Raw genomic sequence first — 21361 nt, 5'->3', positions numbered from 1 at the left:
CCCTTGGTACATACTAGTGTACTCCTCCGGTCCTTATTATAAGACCCAATTTGACTTTTTATTTGGTCCTAATTATAAGACCCAATCCATTTTCTCTTTTATATTTGTGCATTTTTTTCCAAGATAATCCTTCTAATAATGATAGTTTTAGCTAATATACTTAATTAGCAAGGATATTTTAGGAATAACAACACTTATTTATTATAAATAACCAACTTAACTTACTTCCTTAATCTCCTCAAATAAGTCAATTGGGTCTTATAATTAGGACCGGAGGAGTATTAAATAAAATTGGAGTTTACTTAATAATGCATGTTACTCTAATTCTTATTATTTGTCACTTGTATTTCTTGTATACTAAGGAGATTATTAAATAGATGAAATCTTTCGCTTTTGCCCTTATTAAGGAGAGCATTAAATACTAATATATTCTTTCACGTATTATATTCCCTCTCTTCACCTTACTTACTATAATTAATTCCAGATAATTAAAAATGAAGTATTAAAAAGGACACAAGTGGCAAATAAATTAAAAAAGACTAAAACCCCTCTCTATAAGTGACAAATAATAAGGACTAGAATGATATATAACTACATAAGTTTGAATCCCTTGGGACATATACACACACACAAGTGTGTAATTTATCAATATTGTTTTCCCTATCGATTCTACTTCTGATAAGGGATTTATTTCAAAGTGTCTATTTGTTTTTTTTTATTTAATACAAGCTCGATATATTACAATTAATAATGTCTTCTCAAACAACAATAAACATGTCTACATCTTTTTTGATGGAACATAAACATGTCTACATTATTACGGCAGGAATTGGTCTAAACCCAAAGAAACAATTTTTTTAAATACAAAATCATGATTATTGTAATAAATACAATAATTTAATTAAAAATCAACAAATTTCCTTTCTTTGAAACTTTCGACCGTCTCTCTTAGGCTCACTTCAAATGGAATGAACTCAATCCCTAACGTCTTCACCTTTTCCTTGGAAATTTGACATGTTGGCATCAAGGGTTGATCATCGACACACCTAATAATAATTTAGAGAAAGAAAGAAATTAAAAGATATTAGAAATTGTCAACATAAATAAAAGGAAAATGACATAAAAAGAAGTTCAAAATTGCAATATCTCAGTTCAGGCACCTAAGAGGTTAAAATCTCATGAGAGAAAGTGATACCTGGTTTGGTATTTTGTAAAAGCAGTTAAATAACAAAAATGTTTTTGTTTCAAAAAGTTTATTAACAATGTGTTAACTAACAATAACAAGTATTGAACAGCAAATGACAAAAGATATACTGGCAATGACAAGTTCTTTATTAATAAGCTGTAAACTCACAATAACAAGTGTTGAACAACTAATGACAAGAAATGTACTTATAACGACAAGTTTAATAACTACTTTTTCATTAAAAAAAAATCTGATACAAGGATATTTTAGTCATTTGATTATATTTACAAAATATCAGATCAGGTACTACTTCCTCCCCTAAGGATTTTGACCTCTGAATTGGAATATTGTAATTTTCAACTTTTTATGTCATTTTTCCTAAATAAAAACTTAATTTGGATAAATAATACGGCCAAATATTCCCAAGGAAGAGAGATCAAACAAGGTATGAAGAAAGAAGAATTAAGACAATCCCTTATAATAATCAAGATACTGGAACCTAACCTAGAAAGTTCAAACAACCATGAATTCTTATCTAAGAAAGCTGAAAAAGAAGGTGTAGGTTCTATTATATTCCTCAATTTTTAAATCATGAACTACTAAAATAACTTCAATTTACAAAATAAAAAAGTCTTCTAATTAAATCTTTAGTTTTCGTTATAATAGAAATCAAGTTTATATGAGTTTGGCTAAACGAGTGAAAATTTATGAGTTGTGCGAGCAGAGGTGCACATCATGCTCAGTTGATTTCCATATAAACTTCGAGAAAACAAGATGAATAGAAAGGTGACAATAATCAGTTATACATATAATTGGGTACTATTGCAGCAAAGACTTTTTACGTCTCTTCTGAGGGGACATCACTTTTATATATTAGGTATTTTCAGATTGCTACAATATTTTTTTGACAAAATTGAAAGATTTTACTTAATTTTAACTGCTGCCTCCCTTGGCACGCATGATTTGGTTAAAATATGTATAGAAAGAGAAAAAAGAAAAAAGAGAGAGAATTATAGTGAGGTTCTAAAGAAGTAAAATAATTATTAAGAAGTCTCAATGACAAATGAACAGTTAAAACCATTTGTCGTTTTCTATTCTGAAATTTGTCATTACAAATTGCTGATTTATTATTGCATTTTTTTGTGAATATAATTTTTTCAGAATACCTTATTGCAATTCTCCAATGATATATATATGCACACACACATACTATAGATTATCATTGAAGCAGAAAAATGACATATACATAATTGATTTAATCATTAACAAAAATTAGGGGAAGATAAGAAATCAAGATATATATCTTTCTTATATATGTGTGCATTATATTCTTATTAAAAGCAGTTGAAGTGATAAAATATACAACTGAACTTACTTGTTTGGAAGTTGTAACGTTGGGTATAATTCATGTAAAATCTTTATGATTTCACAATAGTGTTTCACTGACTCAGCCAACCAATATCTTCCATTAGCTGAAGGAATTTCAAATGCTTGGATATGGGCATTGGCAACATCTTTCACATGGACCCACCCATACACTTTATTTGGAAATGTCTTTGCACCTGCATCAGGTAATTAAGGATATATGAGAATTGAAGAGTCATTATATTATGAGAGACAGCACAACAATATATTTAATTAAAAGATACACAGATTTGAAGCAAATATATAATTAAAAGATGGCGCACACATATATATATTCTGAAAAAATTTCTTTTCGTGCATTTAGAAACAAATGCTTATATGTAGATGTAGATTAATTAAAAGATTAAGAGAGAAAATATGGAGTGAACAAAAATGAAAGAGCCTCCTATTCACTATATTGATTATGTGAGTGCACGGTGGTGCAAAATTTAGATAGAGTCAGTTAATGGTTTCAGTATTGGTTTTTTGTGACTTTATTTTGTTTCTTTATTAAGCTTCCTTTATTCCAGTTTTAACCTTTTTTTTTTGTTTCATGTATTTTTCCCCCTGCATGTTTATATATATGCTCACTCATTTTTTGGGGGAGGGTAAAAATTAGGGGAAATCACAAATAAAGACCCTCGAATTAGCAAAATCACTCTATGGACTATGGTCACTTGAATATGCTAAATTACTATGAGGGACCCGGTCTCAAATTGTAATTATGAAATCATGGCCAAATTACCAAAATACCCCTTTTTAATTTTTGTTTTTTAAAAAAGAAAGTCACTGCCTCACCGGAATCCGGCCACCGGCGCCGAAGCTCCGGCGGCCGCTTCCGGCCACTGTCAGCGGCAGGACGCCGGAGTTCGGCCGCCGGAGCTCCAGCGCCGGCAGCCGCTTCCGGCGGTCTTCCTTTGTTTTTTTTTTTGAAACTGTTTTTTTTTTAAATTGGGGGGAAGTGAGGTTGGGGGGATTTGATCCCCCAACCTAATGCTTCCCAAAATAAGGAATGACCATTGAGCCAACAAATTTTTGTTAACATTATGATGCAAAAAAAAAATAATAAGTTAACTCATTTACTCTTGTTCTAGGTGATAACAACAATACATTTGGAAATAACAAGTTCTGATTGTAAAATAACACGTCTGGAATAAAAATTTAACAATATGTTTTTTTTATAACAATAAATTTTGTTGCAGGCAATAACAACAATACATTTAAAAATAACAAGTTCTGATTATAAGATAATAAGTCTGGGATTAAAATTTAACAACATGTTTTTTTTATAACAACACACTTTGTTTTAAGTGATAACAACAATACATTTGAAAATAACAAGTTTTGATTATAAAATAACAAGTCTGGAATTAAAATTCAACAGCACCTTTTTTTTTATAACAATTAATTATTTTATACTTTTGGAAAATAAATTATTTATAACTTAAAAAAAGTACTTGTAATCTATTTAATTTGCTAAAAAAATAATTTTTATCTCCAATTTATAATCAGAACTTGAAGTATAATTTTTTATAGATTAAAAATACTTTTTTATTGTTCAAATTTATAAATAAAATTTAGGGAAAATGGCAACACACTTTTTTAATTTTTTTTTTAATTTTTAATCTATATATCTATACAACTTATTATAAATCAAACTACTTCTTATAAATTATAAATGGTACAATTTATTGTGGATTAAAAATACTTTTTGACTGCTTAAATTTATAAATGAAATTTATCTCTAATTATAATTAAAAATACTATTTTATTCTTAAATATAAAAACTATTTTTAATATTTAAAGAATGAAATAATATAAAATTTATACTATGATTAATAAATCAAAAATGCCTTATTATAAATACTTTATAATTTATAAGAAGTAGTTTGATTTATAATGAGTTGTATAGATATACAGATTAAAAAGTATTTTTTAGAGAAATAAATATATAAAAATATTTTTTATAAGTTATAAATAATTTTTTTTTAAAAGTATAAAATAATTCCTTGTTATATAAAAAACGTGTTGTTAAATTTTTAATCCTAGACTTATTATCTTATAATCAGAACTTGTTATTTTTAAATGTATTGTTGTTATCACTTGAAACAAAGTGTATTGTTATAAAAAAACGTGTTATTAAATTTTAATCCCAAACTTGTTATTTATAATCAGAACTTGTTATTTTTAAATGTATTGTTGTTATACCTGCAATAAAATTTATTGTTATAAAAAAAACATATTGTTAAATTTTATTCTAGACGTGTTATTTTACAATCAGAACTTGTTATTTCCAAATGTATTGTTGTTATCACCTGGAACAAGAGTAAGTGAGTTAACTTTTTTTTTTTTGCATCATAATGTTAACAAAAATTTGTTGGCTCAATGGTCATTCCTTATTTTAGGAAGCATTAGGTTGGGGGATCAAATCCCCCCAACCTCACTTCCCCCCAATTTAAAAAAAAACAATTTAAAAAAAAAACAAAGGAAGACCGCCGGAAGTGGCCGCCGGCGCCGGAGCTCCGGCGGCCGGACCCTGGTGTCCGGCCGCCGACAGTGGTCGGAAGTGGCCGCCGGAGCTCCGGCGCCGGTGGCCGGATTCCGGTGAGGCAGTGGCTTTCTTTAAAAAAAAAAAATAAAGAGCGGTATTTTGGTAATTTAGCCATGATTTCAAATTACAATTTGAGACCGGGTCCCTCATACTAATTTAGCATATTCAGGTGACCATAGAGTGATTTTACTAATTCGAGGGTCTTTATTTGTGATTTCCTCTAAAAATTAAAGATCACTTTTTTTTGGGCCAATTAATGATCAGTCTAAAGACACAATCATAGAAAAGGACATGATGACGGCGATAATCGGCTCATAAAGTCAAATTAAAGCTTGATACGTTGCGTCACATAAAAACTACCAACCATCACATAATTATATTGAGAAAAGTGTGCCAAAGTTAGATAAATTAAAATTACCATTAAATAGAATTAAAATTGCTTCTACGGATGTGTTAAGCGTTGGCTGCAAGGGAGGTCCTATCTAAGGGTGTTCACGAGACGGATCGGGACCGGGACAGGCCCGTCCCGGTTCCGTCCCGGTGAACAGTAACGGGACAGATTTTCTGTCCCGTGTTCCGGCCCGTCCCGAGGTTGTCCCGGTCCCGGTCAGGACGGGACGGATCCGGGACGGGACCGGGACGTCCCGAAATTATTATTTTTTAATTTTTTTAATTTTTTTAATTTTTTTAATTTTTTTTAAAAATCTGATTTTTTTAATTATATTTTTTTTGAGCTTAAATCTTATAAAAACATCTTTTTTATTTGTTTGGGCACTCTTAAACAAAAGCTCAAAATATTACATATAATAGTTATTAAAAACTCTAAACAAAAGTTTTTAACACAATAAAACTTGCTAAAAATTCTAATCATCAATAATCTCAATCATTAACAAATATAAAAACTCTAAATAAATATATCCATAATTCCATACAATAGTCTCAAATCTTAAAAAAAATATGAAAAAATGATATTATATAAAAAATTAAAAAAATTAATTTTTTTTTTAAAAAAAGGGACCGGGACGGGACGACCCCGTCCCGTGTCCCGTCCCGTCCCGGTCCCTTTTTTGTCCCGTCCCGAAAAATTTCGGAACGGATCCGTCCCGTCCCAATAAAACCGGGACCGGAACGGACCGACCGGGACGGGCCGACCTTGAACACCCCTAGTATCACCATTGCTGGATTGATAGTGACCATGTCGATGTCATTTTCTTTTGTAAATTTCCATGCAGCTTCTTCTGCCAATGTCTTGGAAAGTACATATCCTGACCATTCCTGCGGACGAAAAATTACAAGACAACAAGAAATTCCAAGGGCAATATAAGAAAATTATACATTAAATATCAAAAGTTGATAGATCCGCCATTAAATGAATAGTTACTAGCTAGTCCAGAGTTTAGCGATCGGCTCAATTATAATTTAATTAATTTTTTTAATTATTTATTAACTATTTTAAGTAAGAAAGGGATAAAATTTTAAAAAAAATGAAATTAGAAGAGCAAAGAAAAGAAGTAAAATGTGATTTTAAAAGTCATAAATAATTCAGTTTTTTAAAAAAAATAAAAAAATTGTTTTCCGAAGTATTTATAGTGTACATACTTTCATAGTCGTTTGCAGCTTTATAATATACATTTGATATATAATTTATCAATAGAAATTAGGTCTCATACCTTCAAACCCTCACAATGTCTAAGTTGAACCAAGATTAAAATTCTTACTGAGAAAAGGATTCATATTTATAAAAAGCATCAAAAGAAAATTACCTTACGCCAATGTTAATTATTAGTTGAAACCAAATGGGAGTAATTATACATATACCTGGCTAATTCCTTTGCAGCCATCTGGAGTTGAAAACCAAGTTTCATCAATTATAACGTCTGAAGTTAAAGGCTTTCCGTTACACATTACTGCAGATATGGAAGAGGTTAAAATGACTCGTTTCACTGGTGGTGATTTTGCACATGATTTCAGAACATTGATAGCTCCTCTCACTGCTGGCTCAACAAGTTCAGTCTGAAAATATTCAAAAAGAGCAGATCTCTTGAGACCTATTAAAAATTATTCAAATTCAGGTGGCCATTAGGAGATAAAATTAATTTGCTTAGTTAATTAGTTAATTACATGGATCAATCTGTAATTTTGTCCACTCTTCTAATTCTATTTATAAATCACTTTCAGCATATTTTACACAGATCAAGAAAAACGTTAAAACTTCATTAGCTTTTATTTAAAATTCAATAACTTTTTAATTTTATTTCTATTTAATATATATTGTATCTCATCTAAATTAAGTTAATATAATAATAAATGAAAGATAAAATTATATGTTAATATAAAAAATTTCTGTCAGTAGTATATAATTAACTTGGATAGAAATGAACCTGAGGATCTTTGACAGCAAGAGAAACAGGAGAAGCAGTGTGGAAGACGCCCTCGCAGCCTTCAACTGCAGAATCAAAGGAACCTTCTTCCAACAGATTTGCTTCCACAAGCTGCAATCTCTCCTTTGCTCCTTCCAGTTTCAGCAAGTGTTCTGTCTTGTTTGAATCATCTGCAGAAAAATGGCGAAGAGAACATTTTGAAAACAAACAGGTTTGCTTTATTATAAGAAAATGGTATCTAATAATCTAATTAAGGACTTTTATGATGGAAACTCTTCACCAGAAATTGTGGTTAAGAAACACAAAAGCTGGTGAGTGGTCATAGAATTGAAGGAGAGAGCTCACTTAGATCACGAACAGTGCCTCTGACAGAGTAACCACGAAGAAGAAGAAGCTTAACGAGCCATGAAGCTATAAAGCCAGAAGCGCCAGTGACGCACACCACTTTTCCCTTTCCTGCGTTGCTTTCCATTTCCATTCTCTTTCTCTCTCAATGCCAGGCGAGGTTCAATGGATGGTATCTGACTATGAGTGAAACAGTTTTGGCGAGAAAAAGAGAGATTTATACTAGAAAATTTTTCTTGGACTTGACGCAGTAATAACGTGAGACTGTGTTGTTATATACTACTGCTTCCGTTTCTTATTATAAGACCCCGTTTAACTTTTTATTTGATCCTAATTATAAGACCCCAATCTATTTTGTCTCTTATATTTATGCATTTTTTTTCAAGATAATCTTTTTAATAATGATAGTTTTAGCCAATATATTTACTCCATCCGTTCCTTATTATAAAAGACACTTGATGTTTATGCCATGTTTCTATATATAAGAGACACTTACAAGTTGTCTCTACTTTTTTGTATTGATTTACTATTTTACCCATATTTATTATCTCCAACTCACACTCTCTCTCCCTCCCACTTCTCTTTCTTTAATAATTTAATTGTTCTCTCTCATGCTCTCTCTTTATTAATGAGGGCATTTTTGGAAAAAAATTATACTTTTTATACATTAATTGTTCTTAACTAACTTTAATTGTTTTTTTGATCAACGTACTTCGGTTATTTGTCTCTTATAATAAGGAACGGAGGGAATAATTAGTAAGGATATTTTAGGAATGACAACACTTATTTATTACAAATAACCAACTTAACTTACTTCCTTAATCTCCTCAAATAAGTCAACTGGGTCTTATAATTAGGACCGGAAGTAGTAGTAATTATTACCGTATTGAATATCAATGAGTTAATGACAATAAATGGAGGGAATCCCTATTAATTGATATATTTATCGCTGGTAAAAAAAATTGATATATTTATCAAAATTTGTTTTCGTGGCATTTATTATAAGTACAAATTCAATGTATTTCTATTTATAAGGTAGTATCTGGTTCTTTTTATAAAGAGCTTGCTAACTAAATTACCCGATTTTAAAAAATAATTAAAATTAATTAAAAATAATAAATATATAAGAAATAATTTTTTTTCAAGCATACCTTTATTTATATGGGACAAGTAAGAGAGAAAAAATATGAAAAAAAAAATTTAATATGGCAACTTGCCAATCTTTTAATTAATGCAATATGTAAAATTAATTAGAAACAAAAATAATAAAAACGCATTAAATGTTCAAACCATCATAGATGAGATATTATAAAAAGGACCAAAGTAATTTAAATTTCAGGCTCTTATAAAAAGAATGAGAGGGAGTACAATATTACTCCCTCCTCTTCTTACTATAAGAAATAACTACCAAATCTAGCAGTTTGAAATATTAGTTGAAAGCAATAAATGTGTAATATATATTTTTAATTATACTTTTATCTGTAAAAAAAAGTATATGATAGATAATAGGTGAAAATTTATTGTAGAAAGATAATAAGTAGCATATATTTAATGGGGTAAAAATAAAAAGACAAGTTTAAAATTTTAGACAAAAAAGATGTTTCTTATATTTAGAGATACCACTATGAGAGAAATTATTTTTTATAAAAAACAACGGAAGGAGTACGTTTCATTTTTTTTATTTATTATTATTATTATTATTATTAGCTTTATTCTCATAAGGTATATTCTTATGATTCTATTTATAAGTCAGTTTCAACATATCTTCTTAAAATTAAAAAAAAAACCTTATAAATCTCGTTAACTTAGTTAACAAATAAAAAAATTTGTGTAATAATAAATGAAGTGTGAAATAATATACTGATGTTTATAATTTAGTGAAATAACTTATAAATAAGATAAAAAAAACTCTTTTTTTATTTTGTAAATAAGAATGGAAGAATAACTAGTGTATATTAAATAAAATAAATTAATAAATTTTAAAATAAAATTAGATTTAATTTTTTTTAATTTTAATGAAACATATTTACATTCATGCATTTGGGTGGTTGAAAACAATTACGGCCAAACACTTGGATCACGTACACTGGCAGCAGCAGCAGTAGCAGCCCCAACCAATGTTTTAAGAACCGGACCGGACCGGACGGTCGAACCGGTTGAACCGTGACCCGGACTCGTTAACGGCTCGGTTTGGACCAAAAAACCGTTCATATAGTTGAGCCGGATTGGACCGGAGTTGAGCCGTTATTAAGCCAGAAACTGGAGTTGGACCGGGAACCGGAACGGTTTTCAGAAAACCAGACGGTTTTTTAGCCTGACTGAAAAAATACTAAAAATTTTAAAAAAAAATAGAAGAAAAATAAAAAAATTGATCCCCTTAAATATCCTAATATATTTTTAGACTATTTATAACCATAGAGTATTATTTCATTGAAAATTTCATATATTGTGGTGTTAAAATCGTAAGTCGCTAGTCTTTTTGTTTTGATATTTGGTCTATCGTTTAAAAAATATTTTGATTTGAATGAATTGATAATTTGTAATATCATTAAATATTTTAAACATACATAAATTTAAATATATAAGGTTTTAGTCCATTTTCAATGATTTCATTATAATTTTAGATTATTTAAATGCATTTCTAAATTATTTAATAATTTGATATTTTTCATATATACTAATTATATGTATATAATATTGTTTTAAATTAATTATTGCATCACCGGTCTGACCAAACGGTCCGACCGATCCGACCGATTAAACCATGACCCGTTGATCTTTCCGGTTCGACTTCCGGTCCGGCTTTTAAAACATTGGCCCCAACCTTCCCTATTCCTCGTTGCCTAGGATTCCCATATTACCCTTGCTTGCTTTGCGGCTTCATTTTGGATTAATATAGTGGGCGACGAAATGAAAGAATTATTATATATTGAAGCTGTTTAATTATAATTATATGAGTTAGCCCCCGCTTCGTTTTGCTTTATGATGCCGGTCCTAAATATAAATTACTAAGAGAAGGGAAGAAGTTTTGACTTTAAATATAAGTAACTTATAATATATTTAATACTTTTTAATTTTATTCTTATTTAATTTTATATTAAAAGAGAGAAAGAAACAAAAATATAAGAATAATTTGTAAATAGAGTAAGCAAAATTTTAATACGGTTAAAATTTAAAAACTTCATAAATTTAATCCACATCACTTGCTAAAATATAGATCTCATCTTATTAAAGATAATTCTATTCAAGATACTGTCAGGTACTAAATGTAGACACCTCTTCTAATAGGGATTTGAATCTTGATTGGTCACGTTGTGAATGACTAGTTATTTTTGTTAGACCCAACCCTGTTAGCATCTCCCACGCATTTAGTTTGTCGTTTGTAGTCATCAACTTTGACCAGCGACGAGGATTCTACAATTGTACACATGAGAAAATGTCTCCATTCATTCAATTAACGTTGTTACAGTCGCCGGATTGGGTAGCCCAGTAAACCACGGAACGTTAGCAGCCTTGCTCTGGTGCTCCATGAACACCCCTGCGGCTCTCATGTATAGTCAAAATCTTCTAAAATTTTGAGTTAAATGAGTATATATAGTATTTTAATAATATCAAGTTACTTTGTCATATATAGTTAAAGGTTGAAATAAATATATAAGAAGAATTTTATTTTGACTTGTATAAAGCATGCTTCTAATTGTCAACCTAAACGAGTCCAAAATTTTATTTACTATTTTACTCTTCATCATACTAAATCTCTAATTTTAACTAAAATTATTTTAAAAAATATTTAAAAGCTTTTTTTCTTTTTCTTAAGTTTTTTATTTTTAATAATATTTATTTGTTTAATGTCTTTTGGCACAAAAACTTAAATAACTTAGTTAATGTAGACCTAAGAAATTTGATCAATTCTTTAAATAAATTTATAATTAAGTAACTATGTTTTTAAATGTTTGTAAGAAATTTTGTTTAAAAATTTTAAATATTAAATTTAAATTATTTATATAATCTCTAAAACTTTCATCATTTATATTATATGATTAAAAAATAAATCTAAATTTTTTAGCCATTTAAAAGAAACCTAAATAAATAAATTTGAATTGATATGATGAAAAATTAAAATTATAAAATTTTATAATATAATCAAAATTAATAAATTTTATAACATACTAGAACGTTTGAAAATAAATGTATTAAAATTATTTTTGGTTGTATAAAAAAGTAGCTTTTAACAAATATAAAATGTTTGGCATAAAAACAGATATAAATGTTTAAATAATTCTTATGTTATTGAAGGGCATTTTAGTTGAAATAAAAATTTAAAAGGTCCAACTTAACAGTCAATTAATATTGGGATGGATGGAAATAGAATACTCCCTCCGTTTCTTATTATAAGAGACATTTGATGCTTATGGCATGTTCCCATATATAAGAGACACTTAAAAGTTGTATCTAGTTTTTTGTATTGATTTCCTATTTTACCCATATTTATTTTGTCTCCAACTCATACTCTCTCTCCCTTCCACTTCTTTTTCTTTTAATAATTTAATTGTTCTCTCTCATACTCTCTCTCCTTATTAATAGGGGCGTTGTTGGAAAAAATATTATACTTTTTACACATTAATTATCTTCAACTAATTTTAACTGTTTTTTTAATCAACGTAATTTGGTTATTTGTCTCTTATAATAAGAAACGGAGGGAGTACCAAACATATAAGGGAGATTTGTGTAACATATATTTTAATTCTAATGAAGTTCTTTTATCTGTTTTCAAAATAGAGGAGAAGTTTTTATAATTTAGATAAAATTGAGAAGTAGTTAGTATATTTTACTTTTAAAGAAACCAAAGTACGTTTATTACCAATAATTAAGTCAACTAATAATTTTTTAATTTTGATAAATTATTTATCTAGCTCTTAAAAATAAATTTTCATTGAATCTCCTCCACCTCCGTCCAACAATCTTGACGGAAAGAAAAATTAAAATCACCACGCTTCCAACTCCAAGTAGAGACGAGAGATCAATTAGCATAACAAAAGTTTCTCCCCAAGTAGAGGCGCTCTGTTTGATTAATACAATGTATTGATATATACTATCTCTATTTAATTAGTTTGAATAGATTAAAAAAATTATTTAAGCAAATTAAATATTTCTAGCTAATATACCTTGATTTTCTTATAGTATCTTTTTAAATCATGACTGCCCTTAAAACCCCTTAATATATGGAATCAATGTAAATACTTTAGAAAATGAAATTATATATTTGGAGGATAAAGCAAACTGATCAAGATTTCATATTTAGGGCCAACTCTTCAAGAATTACAAACCATATAATGCGGATTAAACCGTGTAAGACTCATATGGACAACAATCCTACCACCTACACTGTTGTGTTCCCAAATGATTGAACTTGTGACCCTTGATTAAGCTGGAACAACTCTTACCAGTTGATCTAAGTGTATGGTGGTTATTACTCCTGATCTTTAATATATTTGGTTCTAAATATAAGACACACTCCAATTTATCTCAAATATTTAATTCATTTTACTCCCAAATAATTCTTATGGTAATTACATAGAGTAAATTAAGAAATTTTTATTAAGAGATATTTCTAATACACAGGATTAATAAATATATTTTAAAAAAAACAAATTTTATATATTATATAATTATAAATAACTAATTTAACTAATTATTTTAATGTTTATAAATTAATTATCTAGTTTTTATATTGAGTATTTTCTTGGCTTCATTCATCAATCAGGTTAGCTGGCCCTTTTAGACTTCAAATTGTGAATCATTTATCTTTGTACAGCCGAAGATATCTAGGACGCCAGAAGGGGAGAGAGCAACCGAAGGTTATTGAAAGGCCAAAATTCATTTTTGAGAGCTTGATGACGTGGTGTACTGTGAACTGTTGGATTATTTTGATGGACAAGATTTTGGGATGCCGAGGAAAAGGATGCTGAGAGGAGCAAATCCCACATGGTGTGGCTTGCTTTGTATAAGGTATAAAAAGATCTGTTTGGTTTTATTATTTTTATCTATGTTTATATGTTCATTTTTAAATTTCATGTGATGTATATGAATACAAGTCTAATTATTAATTTTATTCTATTTATGCTGCTTCTGTTAAGGGATTTATCATTTCCACTTATGGTATCTATTTGGTTTATTTTTATTGAATACAAGCTTTATATATATATTATAATAATAGGTCTTCTCAAGCAAAACATATTTACGTTATTGTAATGGAAATTGGTTTGAACCAAAACACACAAGTTTTTTCATACAAAATCATGATTATTGTAATCAACATTTATTCCGCAAAGATATATATTATGACTTGGCTATATATATATATATATATATATATATATATATAGAGCACGATTTAAAAGTCAACCATTTTCTTTTCTTTGAAACTTTCCACCGTCTCCCTTAGACTCACTTCAAATGGAATGAACTCACCAATTCCCAATGTCTTCGCCTTTTCCTTAGAAATTCGGTATGTTGGCTGAAAGGGTTGTTCCTCCTCACACCTAATAAGTTTGAAAAACAAAAGAAATTAAAAGATATTAATTGTCAATATAAATAAAAACTTAATTTGGATAGATAACATCATATGCTCCTTGGGAAGGTAAACAAATAAAGATATGAAGAAGAAGAAGAAGAATTAAGATCAATTCATAATCAAGAAACTTAATGAAATCTCCTATATAGAATAATCAAAATACTGAATTCTCTAGAATGTTCAAACAGCCACGAACATTTTCTCTAAAATATAATCAGAAAAGACAAGGGGAAAAAAGGGAGAAATGTGCATAAAGAAGAAAAATTGACCTAATCGCACACGATATCATCCTATTAAATTTCCCCAATTTTTAAATCATGATGACCACATACCTTCAAGAAAAAATCCACTAATTTATTTGAGCTAATTTTAACTACCTTCCGTGACACGCATGATTTGGTTAAATTATGTTCATAAAAAAAGGTCAATACTATTTTTATTCCCTAAAGTTTAATGTCACTTTGGTTTCCTAAAATTTAAAACTTGTAGTTTTGATCTTTGAAATTTGACTTGATTTTAGTTTTGGTCATTCAAATATGAAACCAATGGTTTTAATCCCTGAAATTTGACTTTATTTTGGTCTTGGTCTTTGTTAGAAGGACTAAAAATTAATCTTTAAATAAATCAAAATGAGGTTAAATTTTGGAAACCAAAACTATTGGTTTCAAATTTTACAGAATAAAATCAAAATGACATCAAAGCTCAAAGAACAAAACTATTCGTTTCAAATTTCAGAAATTAAAATTAAAATAATGTTAAATTTTAAAAACTAAAGATGATATTAGTCCAAAAAAAATGAAGGGAGCAATATTCTATTACATAGTACAGATAATCATTAAAGCAGATATGTGACGCACAGACACATATAATTAATTTAACAAAAATTTTGGTGAAAATAAGAAATCAAGATGAGTATGTGTATACGTACATCTATCTATCCTTCTTATATATGCATTCTTATTGAAAACGAACTTACTTGTCTGGAAATTGTAACGTTGGGTATAGTTCACGCAAAATCTGTACTACTTCAGAATAGTGTTTCACTGACTCAGCCAAGCAATATCTTCCATTAGCTGAAGGAATTTCAAATGCTTGGATATGGGCATCGGCAACATCTTTCACATGGACCCACCCATAAACTTTATTTGGAAATGTCTTTGCACCTACATCAAGTAATTAAGGTTATGTGAACATTAAAGACTCCTTATTATGAGAAGCAACACAATAAAACATATATAGGACAATCCTTAAGTTTATTATAGTTATTATGTCAAATTCACCAATTATATTTGACCATGTTTCCTATTTTTGAAATATTATATGTACGTTGAACATAATCAGATGGAAAAAAGTATGCCGAAGTTAGATAATAAATTAAAATTACCATTAAATAGAGTTAAGGATAAATTATAAAATTACCATTAAATAGAATTAAAATTTCTTCTACCGATGCGTTAAGTGTTGGTTGCAAGATAGGTCCTATCACCACTGCTGGATTGATAGCAACCATGTCGATGTTATTTTCTTTTGCAAATTTCCAGGCAGCTCCTTCTGCCAATGTCTTGGAAAGTATATATGCTGACCATTCCTGCGAACAAAAATTATGAAACAACAAGAAACTCCAAGGGCATTATAAGAAAATTATGAATTAAAATCACATTACATAGTAAAAACTAGATGCACCATTTAAATCAATATTTACTAGTTTGATGTTTAGTGATCCACTCAATTATAATTTAATTAATGTACTTTTAATCATTTATTAACTATTTTAAATAAGAAAGTAAAAATAGTGACAAGAATATAGATACAACTATAAACAAACGACAATAAAATTTTAAAAAATAAAATTAGAAGAGTAAAGATAAGAAGTAAAATGTAGTTTAAAAATAAAAAAATAATGTTATTCTTAATATTTATAATTTATATACTTACATTGTGGTTTATAATTTTATAACATATATTGCTCATTTGCTCTTACTCTTAAGTGTCGCTTTCTCAAATTCACTATGTTGAATAATCACCACACAAAAGAATTACTTTATTGGTTCCACCTTTATCTTTCTCTTGCCTTATTTCACTTGGCGTTGGCTTTTGTCACTGCCCCAAAAATTAAGAATTTATTATTTATAAGAGAATTCTCTTGAGGGATGAATTGCTTCTATTTATAAGAAATACTAATAGCTTGTACGAAAATTTTCTTTTCAGTATCATTTTTTTCATTTTTGTCCCCTAACTATTGATCCACACTCACTATCTGTCTTTCCATAAGTCAGTAAGGTTATTTTTTAAAAAATAAATCTCATCTTTAATACATATTGTCTGATAAAACTCAATTTTTATACATTTTATCCCACATTAATCTAGGATTTAAATAATAATTTTGAGCTTAAATAAACTTTTTATGCATTATTGGATTAATTGGTTGATTTTTAGATTTTGCATAAAAATTGAGATTTTGAATTAAAAATATAAAATTTTGGGATTTCCTATTTTTTACTTGGAATTAATATTTTCCTCTTTCTTTGGAAACAAGTCTCATATTTTTAGAAAGATTGATTTTTAGAAAGTTTTGCAAATTCTTGCCTAATTTTTGTGCATATCTAATATTTAATTTTGATATAGATTATATTATATTTGGATATAATCTACATTAATGGTTGCACTTAAATTCTTGTAGGTCAAAAAAAAGCATATAGAAAATCAAATGGTGCAAGAATGTTTCTTGGGATTTAAGCACAATCCAATGGTTAATATCAAGTGGGCCAATTAATTACTAATGGGCATTCATAAAAATTTTCTTGTCTCCCATCAAAATAATCCCTCCAAACACGCCTAAATATCACGTTTCCTTCTCTATTCAAATGAACGGAGAATTAAACGCCAAAATCTCTCTTCCTTCACCGATCCCTCCAGTCTGACGCCTTGCACCATATTTCCTTCATCCTATATTCAAAAAAATCACCATCCTCTCTTAACATCATTAATTCACATCCTCTTCTTTCTTAATCTATGTAAAAGCCTCCATGAAAATTATCTTCCCTCCAAAGTCATTAGATGCCGGAGCAAATAACCAATTTTAACCAAATTTGTAATGATCCACGTATGAAATTCAACTATGCACATCTTATAAAAAGGACTGGAGAGAAACCAGTATCAATTAGTTAAACCAAACATAGTAATAAATAATACTTCTTTCAGTCCTAATTATAAGATTTTGTTTGTAGATTATAAATAGGATCTTATAGTTAGAACTAGAGATAGTAATAATAATACGTACCGGCCTAAATTCGTTGCAAGCATCTGGAATTGAAAAACATGATTCATCAAGAACAACGTCTGAAGTTAAAGGCTTTCCATTACACATCACTGCACATATGGAAGAGGTTAGAACGAGCCGTTTCAGTGATGTTGATTTTGCGCATGATCTAAGAACATTCAGAGTTCCTCTAACTGCTGGATCAATAAGATCTTTCTGAAACATTCAAAAAAGAGTGGCTCTTAGTTAGAAGCTTATCATTATTAATTGCCAAACCTCTGATGATTTATGGAAACTCTCATAAATATGCAAGGCATGTATTTTTTTTTTCAAATATGTCCTTAGTAATGAAGAAAATGAGTAAAAGAGGCAATAAAAAGAAAGAAAGAAAGAGAATATATGGGAATAAAGGTGATGAGAGGAGTGTGTACATGTCTCATAAATAATGCAGAATATACAGTCAATAGCCGAAAGAAAAAATAAAATGCATATATTAGGGGTAAAATTAGAAGGAAAAAAAACTCATTAAATGATCGGACAAAACTGAAATGTATCTTATTTTTTACAAAAACTAAGGACCTCCAACAAAATGTATATTATCAGAGGGAGTATTTTCCTTACATGCCCTTAATTTGCTTTTGTACATGCCCTTAATTTGCTTTTGTAAGACATATGAATAGAAGCAAAAGTATTTTTAAATTTGATATTATTTTAGTTTAGTTCTTGAAATTTGAAATTAGTGGTTTTGGTTTCTAAAATTTGATCTCATTTTACTCTGCCTCAATATTTTTGGTCCCTGAAATAATGGATGTAGTCTCTACAAGAATATATGAAGCATTGAAACCATTAAGTTTTAAATTTTATGGACCAAAATTAAGATGAGGTAAGATTTTAAGGACTAATGATATTAACTCTGAACAATTTACCCATAGGATTACAGGCAAGTAAATTAATTATAATTCCATACCAAATTTTGATTTATTATTAATAGCTGCTCCTAAGAATATTTAAAATATTAATATTTTAATGCTCATTCTTTATATATGGTTTGGATAACTTGGGCAGAAAACACATGCCATTTGTAGGCATGATTCAATGACAGCCGCTCCAGCGCATGTCAATGATCGACCCACCAACGGTTGATGGCTCGATGTTGACCAATCTTTGTCAACGCTACTTAGTCATTAGCGCGCATTTAATGGTGTAATTAATTTTACATCACTTTAAAAAATTACCGTCAAATCTCTTACCCCTCTCTTCTTTTTTATACAAAAACAATTGGCCAAACTACGTGAAGCATTAGTTAAAATTAATTAAAAATATAAAATCTAAAAATATATAATTTTTTTAATGAAAAAATATTCTCATTTATGGGAAAAAAAAGAATATGTGAGAATGAAATACATTGATATAAGAAATTAACAAGCAAAATTCGAGACAACCTCTAAATATCCCTTGTAAAAGGGAACATCTCTTACAAAGAGGGAGGGAGGGAGTAATTAAGATCTAACAAAGATTATCCAAATCCAGATGATCAGCAATACTCCCTTGATCCCAAATATAGTTGTATTATACTTTTTCGGTCCCTAATATAAGACTTATTTAACTAATTTGATGAGATTAAGGAAGTCAGGTAAGTTAGTTAATTGTAAGAAATATGACATATTTTTCCTAAAATACCATAATCATTTTCCTTAATATCTTCTTTTCCTCTTCTACTTGACTATGGATGATGGAGATTCATAGGGGTAGTTTAGAAAAAACTTATAAATATAAGAAATATGTTTTATATTTAAAATCAAAATCAACTCAACAATAAGATCTTATATTAAGGACCAAAAGAGTGACATGAATCTTGTATTTAGGATCGGAAGGATAGTACTTAATTTGCTTCATTTCTTGGGTCCCAATTTTGATTATAGGCTACAGGCCAAGCCAGGTTTAATTACAGGCCAGGCTTGGGAAAAAAAAAAAAAAAACCTTTCACAGGTCGCAGGCCAATAAGCCTCACCATAGGCCTAGGCTGTTAAGGGTGAAGCTTGATCTTATCTGTTTCCATAATTGTTAGTGATGGTTAAATTTGAATAAAATGAACCTGAGGGTCGACGTCGACACTATAAACCACAGGAGAAGCAATGTGGAAGACACCGACACAGCCTTCAACAGCAGCATCAAAGGAACCTTCTTCCAACAGATCTGCTTTCATCAGCTGCAATCTCTCCTTTGCTCCTTCCAGTTTCACCAAATGCTCTACCTTCCTCGGATCATCTTCATTAGTAATTAAAGACAATATCATCAGAATATTACAAATTCCCATCCAAAGAACAACCAAATGATTAAACTGAAATATATGCATAACTCACTTGGATTACGCACGGTGGCTCTCACAGTGTAGCCACGAAGAAGAAGAAGCTTGACGAGCCATGAAGCTATATAGCCAGAAGCACCAGTGACGCACACCACCATCCCTTTCCCTGCGTCGCTGCTTTGTGCCATCGTTTTGGATTAAAGTGGCTGATGAAATGAAAGAATATCGAGGCTGCTTAATTATGATTATATCAGCTAGCCCTCACTTCCTCTTGCTTCACACCATTCCTCGATCACTTCACTGTTATTTATAAGCTCTAAATTTTGGAAGGGGTTTTTTTGAGTTTATTTCAACATTCAATGGTTTTTTTAAGCTAAAGAATGCATTTGGTCCTTTAATTTTATATGGAGTTTCAATTTGATCCCTTAACTTTAAAAAGTATGCTTTTAGTCTTTAATCTTAAAATTTTTTTCAAAAATGATGATATTAAAATCTTAAATGTTAAATTTTGATAAAATATTCTCAAGTTTAATTTTCAAAATATTCATTATTGTTATAAAAAAAATATCATTGAAGTCTAATAATTTTAGGGTTAAAAGACTAAATGTATGCTTTTTTAAAGTTAATAGATCAAATTAAAACTTTGAACAAAGTTACAGGATCAAATGTATAGTTTAGTTTTTTTTTTAATTTTGCATTTACAATTTTTTTCATCTTTTTCTTTATTTATTGTTTCTATTAACCTCTTTACAAATAATAAGGGCATATTTTTAAAAAGAAAATAATATTTTCTATCCTTAATGTAATATCTCAATTTACTTTATTTTTAATATTTATATATTTTGCCCCTAAATTCTATTTGCGATTATATATCTGAGAGAGCTTCTGAAAGTGTATTTTCAATACATATGATTGATTGGATATTTTAAGAAAAATAATATCTAATTATTATAAATAATAAATTTAAATAATTTTTTTAATATCTGTAAATTGGTTACTAAATTTTTATATTAAAGGTAAAAGATAGTATATACCTTCCGAATTTGTTAATTTTAACTAATTTTAACTTATTTTTTTATTATATTCTTATTCGCTGTTTTTAATGGGACTCTACGCTCGAGGCCGACATTGGATCTACGTGTTAGGAAAACGTAATTTTAGCTGATTTTTTTATTATATTCTTATTGGTTGTTTTTAATGGGATTCCGCGCCCGAGTCCGACATTGGATCTAAGTGTTAGGAAAACGTAATTTTAACTGATTTTTTTTATTATATTCTTATTGTTTGTTTTTAATGGGATTCACGCTCCAGTCCGACATTGGATCTACGTGTTAGAAAAACGTAATTTTAACT

At 29.0% G+C, this 21361-nt stretch overlaps 1 protein-coding gene across 1 annotated transcript; it reads right to left on the bottom strand.

Moving 5' to 3' along the window:
• Positions 1 to 693: 693 nt before the first annotated feature.
• LOC114717781 (uncharacterized) lies at positions 694 to 20407 on the bottom strand. Its single transcript, XM_028902976.1, has 13 exons — positions 20064 to 20407; positions 19796 to 19968; positions 17722 to 17916; positions 15861 to 16029; positions 15418 to 15604; positions 14319 to 14409; positions 7868 to 8003; positions 7523 to 7692; positions 6960 to 7154; positions 6312 to 6416; positions 5560 to 5623; positions 2562 to 2748; positions 694 to 1046 (listed from the first exon to the last, which is right to left on the bottom strand). The coding sequence occupies exons 1-13, from the start codon at positions 20194 to 20196 to the stop codon at positions 902 to 904; spliced, it is 1950 nt and encodes a 649-aa protein (XP_028758809.1). The 5' UTR covers positions 20197 to 20407; the 3' UTR covers positions 694 to 901.
• Between the last annotated feature and the right edge of the window lie 954 nt (positions 20408 to 21361).

This window comes from Neltuma alba, unplaced genomic scaffold (genome assembly GCF_004799145.2).
Source record: "Neltuma alba isolate B1F8T4 unplaced genomic scaffold, ASM479914v2 tig00011775_pilon, whole genome shotgun sequence".
NCBI classification, from domain to species: domain Eukaryota; kingdom Viridiplantae; phylum Streptophyta; class Magnoliopsida; order Fabales; family Fabaceae; genus Neltuma; species Neltuma alba.
The sequence above is the reverse complement of the archived record's forward strand: the minus strand, read 5'-3'. Positions and strand labels throughout refer to the sequence as shown.

Bases quoted from the DNA above. Each gene is read 5' to 3' on its own strand.
- LOC114717781 (XM_028902976.1), bottom strand. From the start codon at position 20,196: ATGGCACAAAGCAGCGACGCAGGGAAAGGGATGGTGGTGTGCGTCACT. The intron at 15,605-15,860 runs GTAATTTTATAA...TACTTGATGTAG, and splicing joins AATTTTAATTCTATTTAATG to GTGCAAAGACATTTCCAAAT. The intron at 7,693-7,867 runs GTGAGCTCTCTC...ATTTTTCTGCAG, and splicing joins AGGCACTGTTCGTGATCTAA to ATGATTCAAACAAGACAGAA.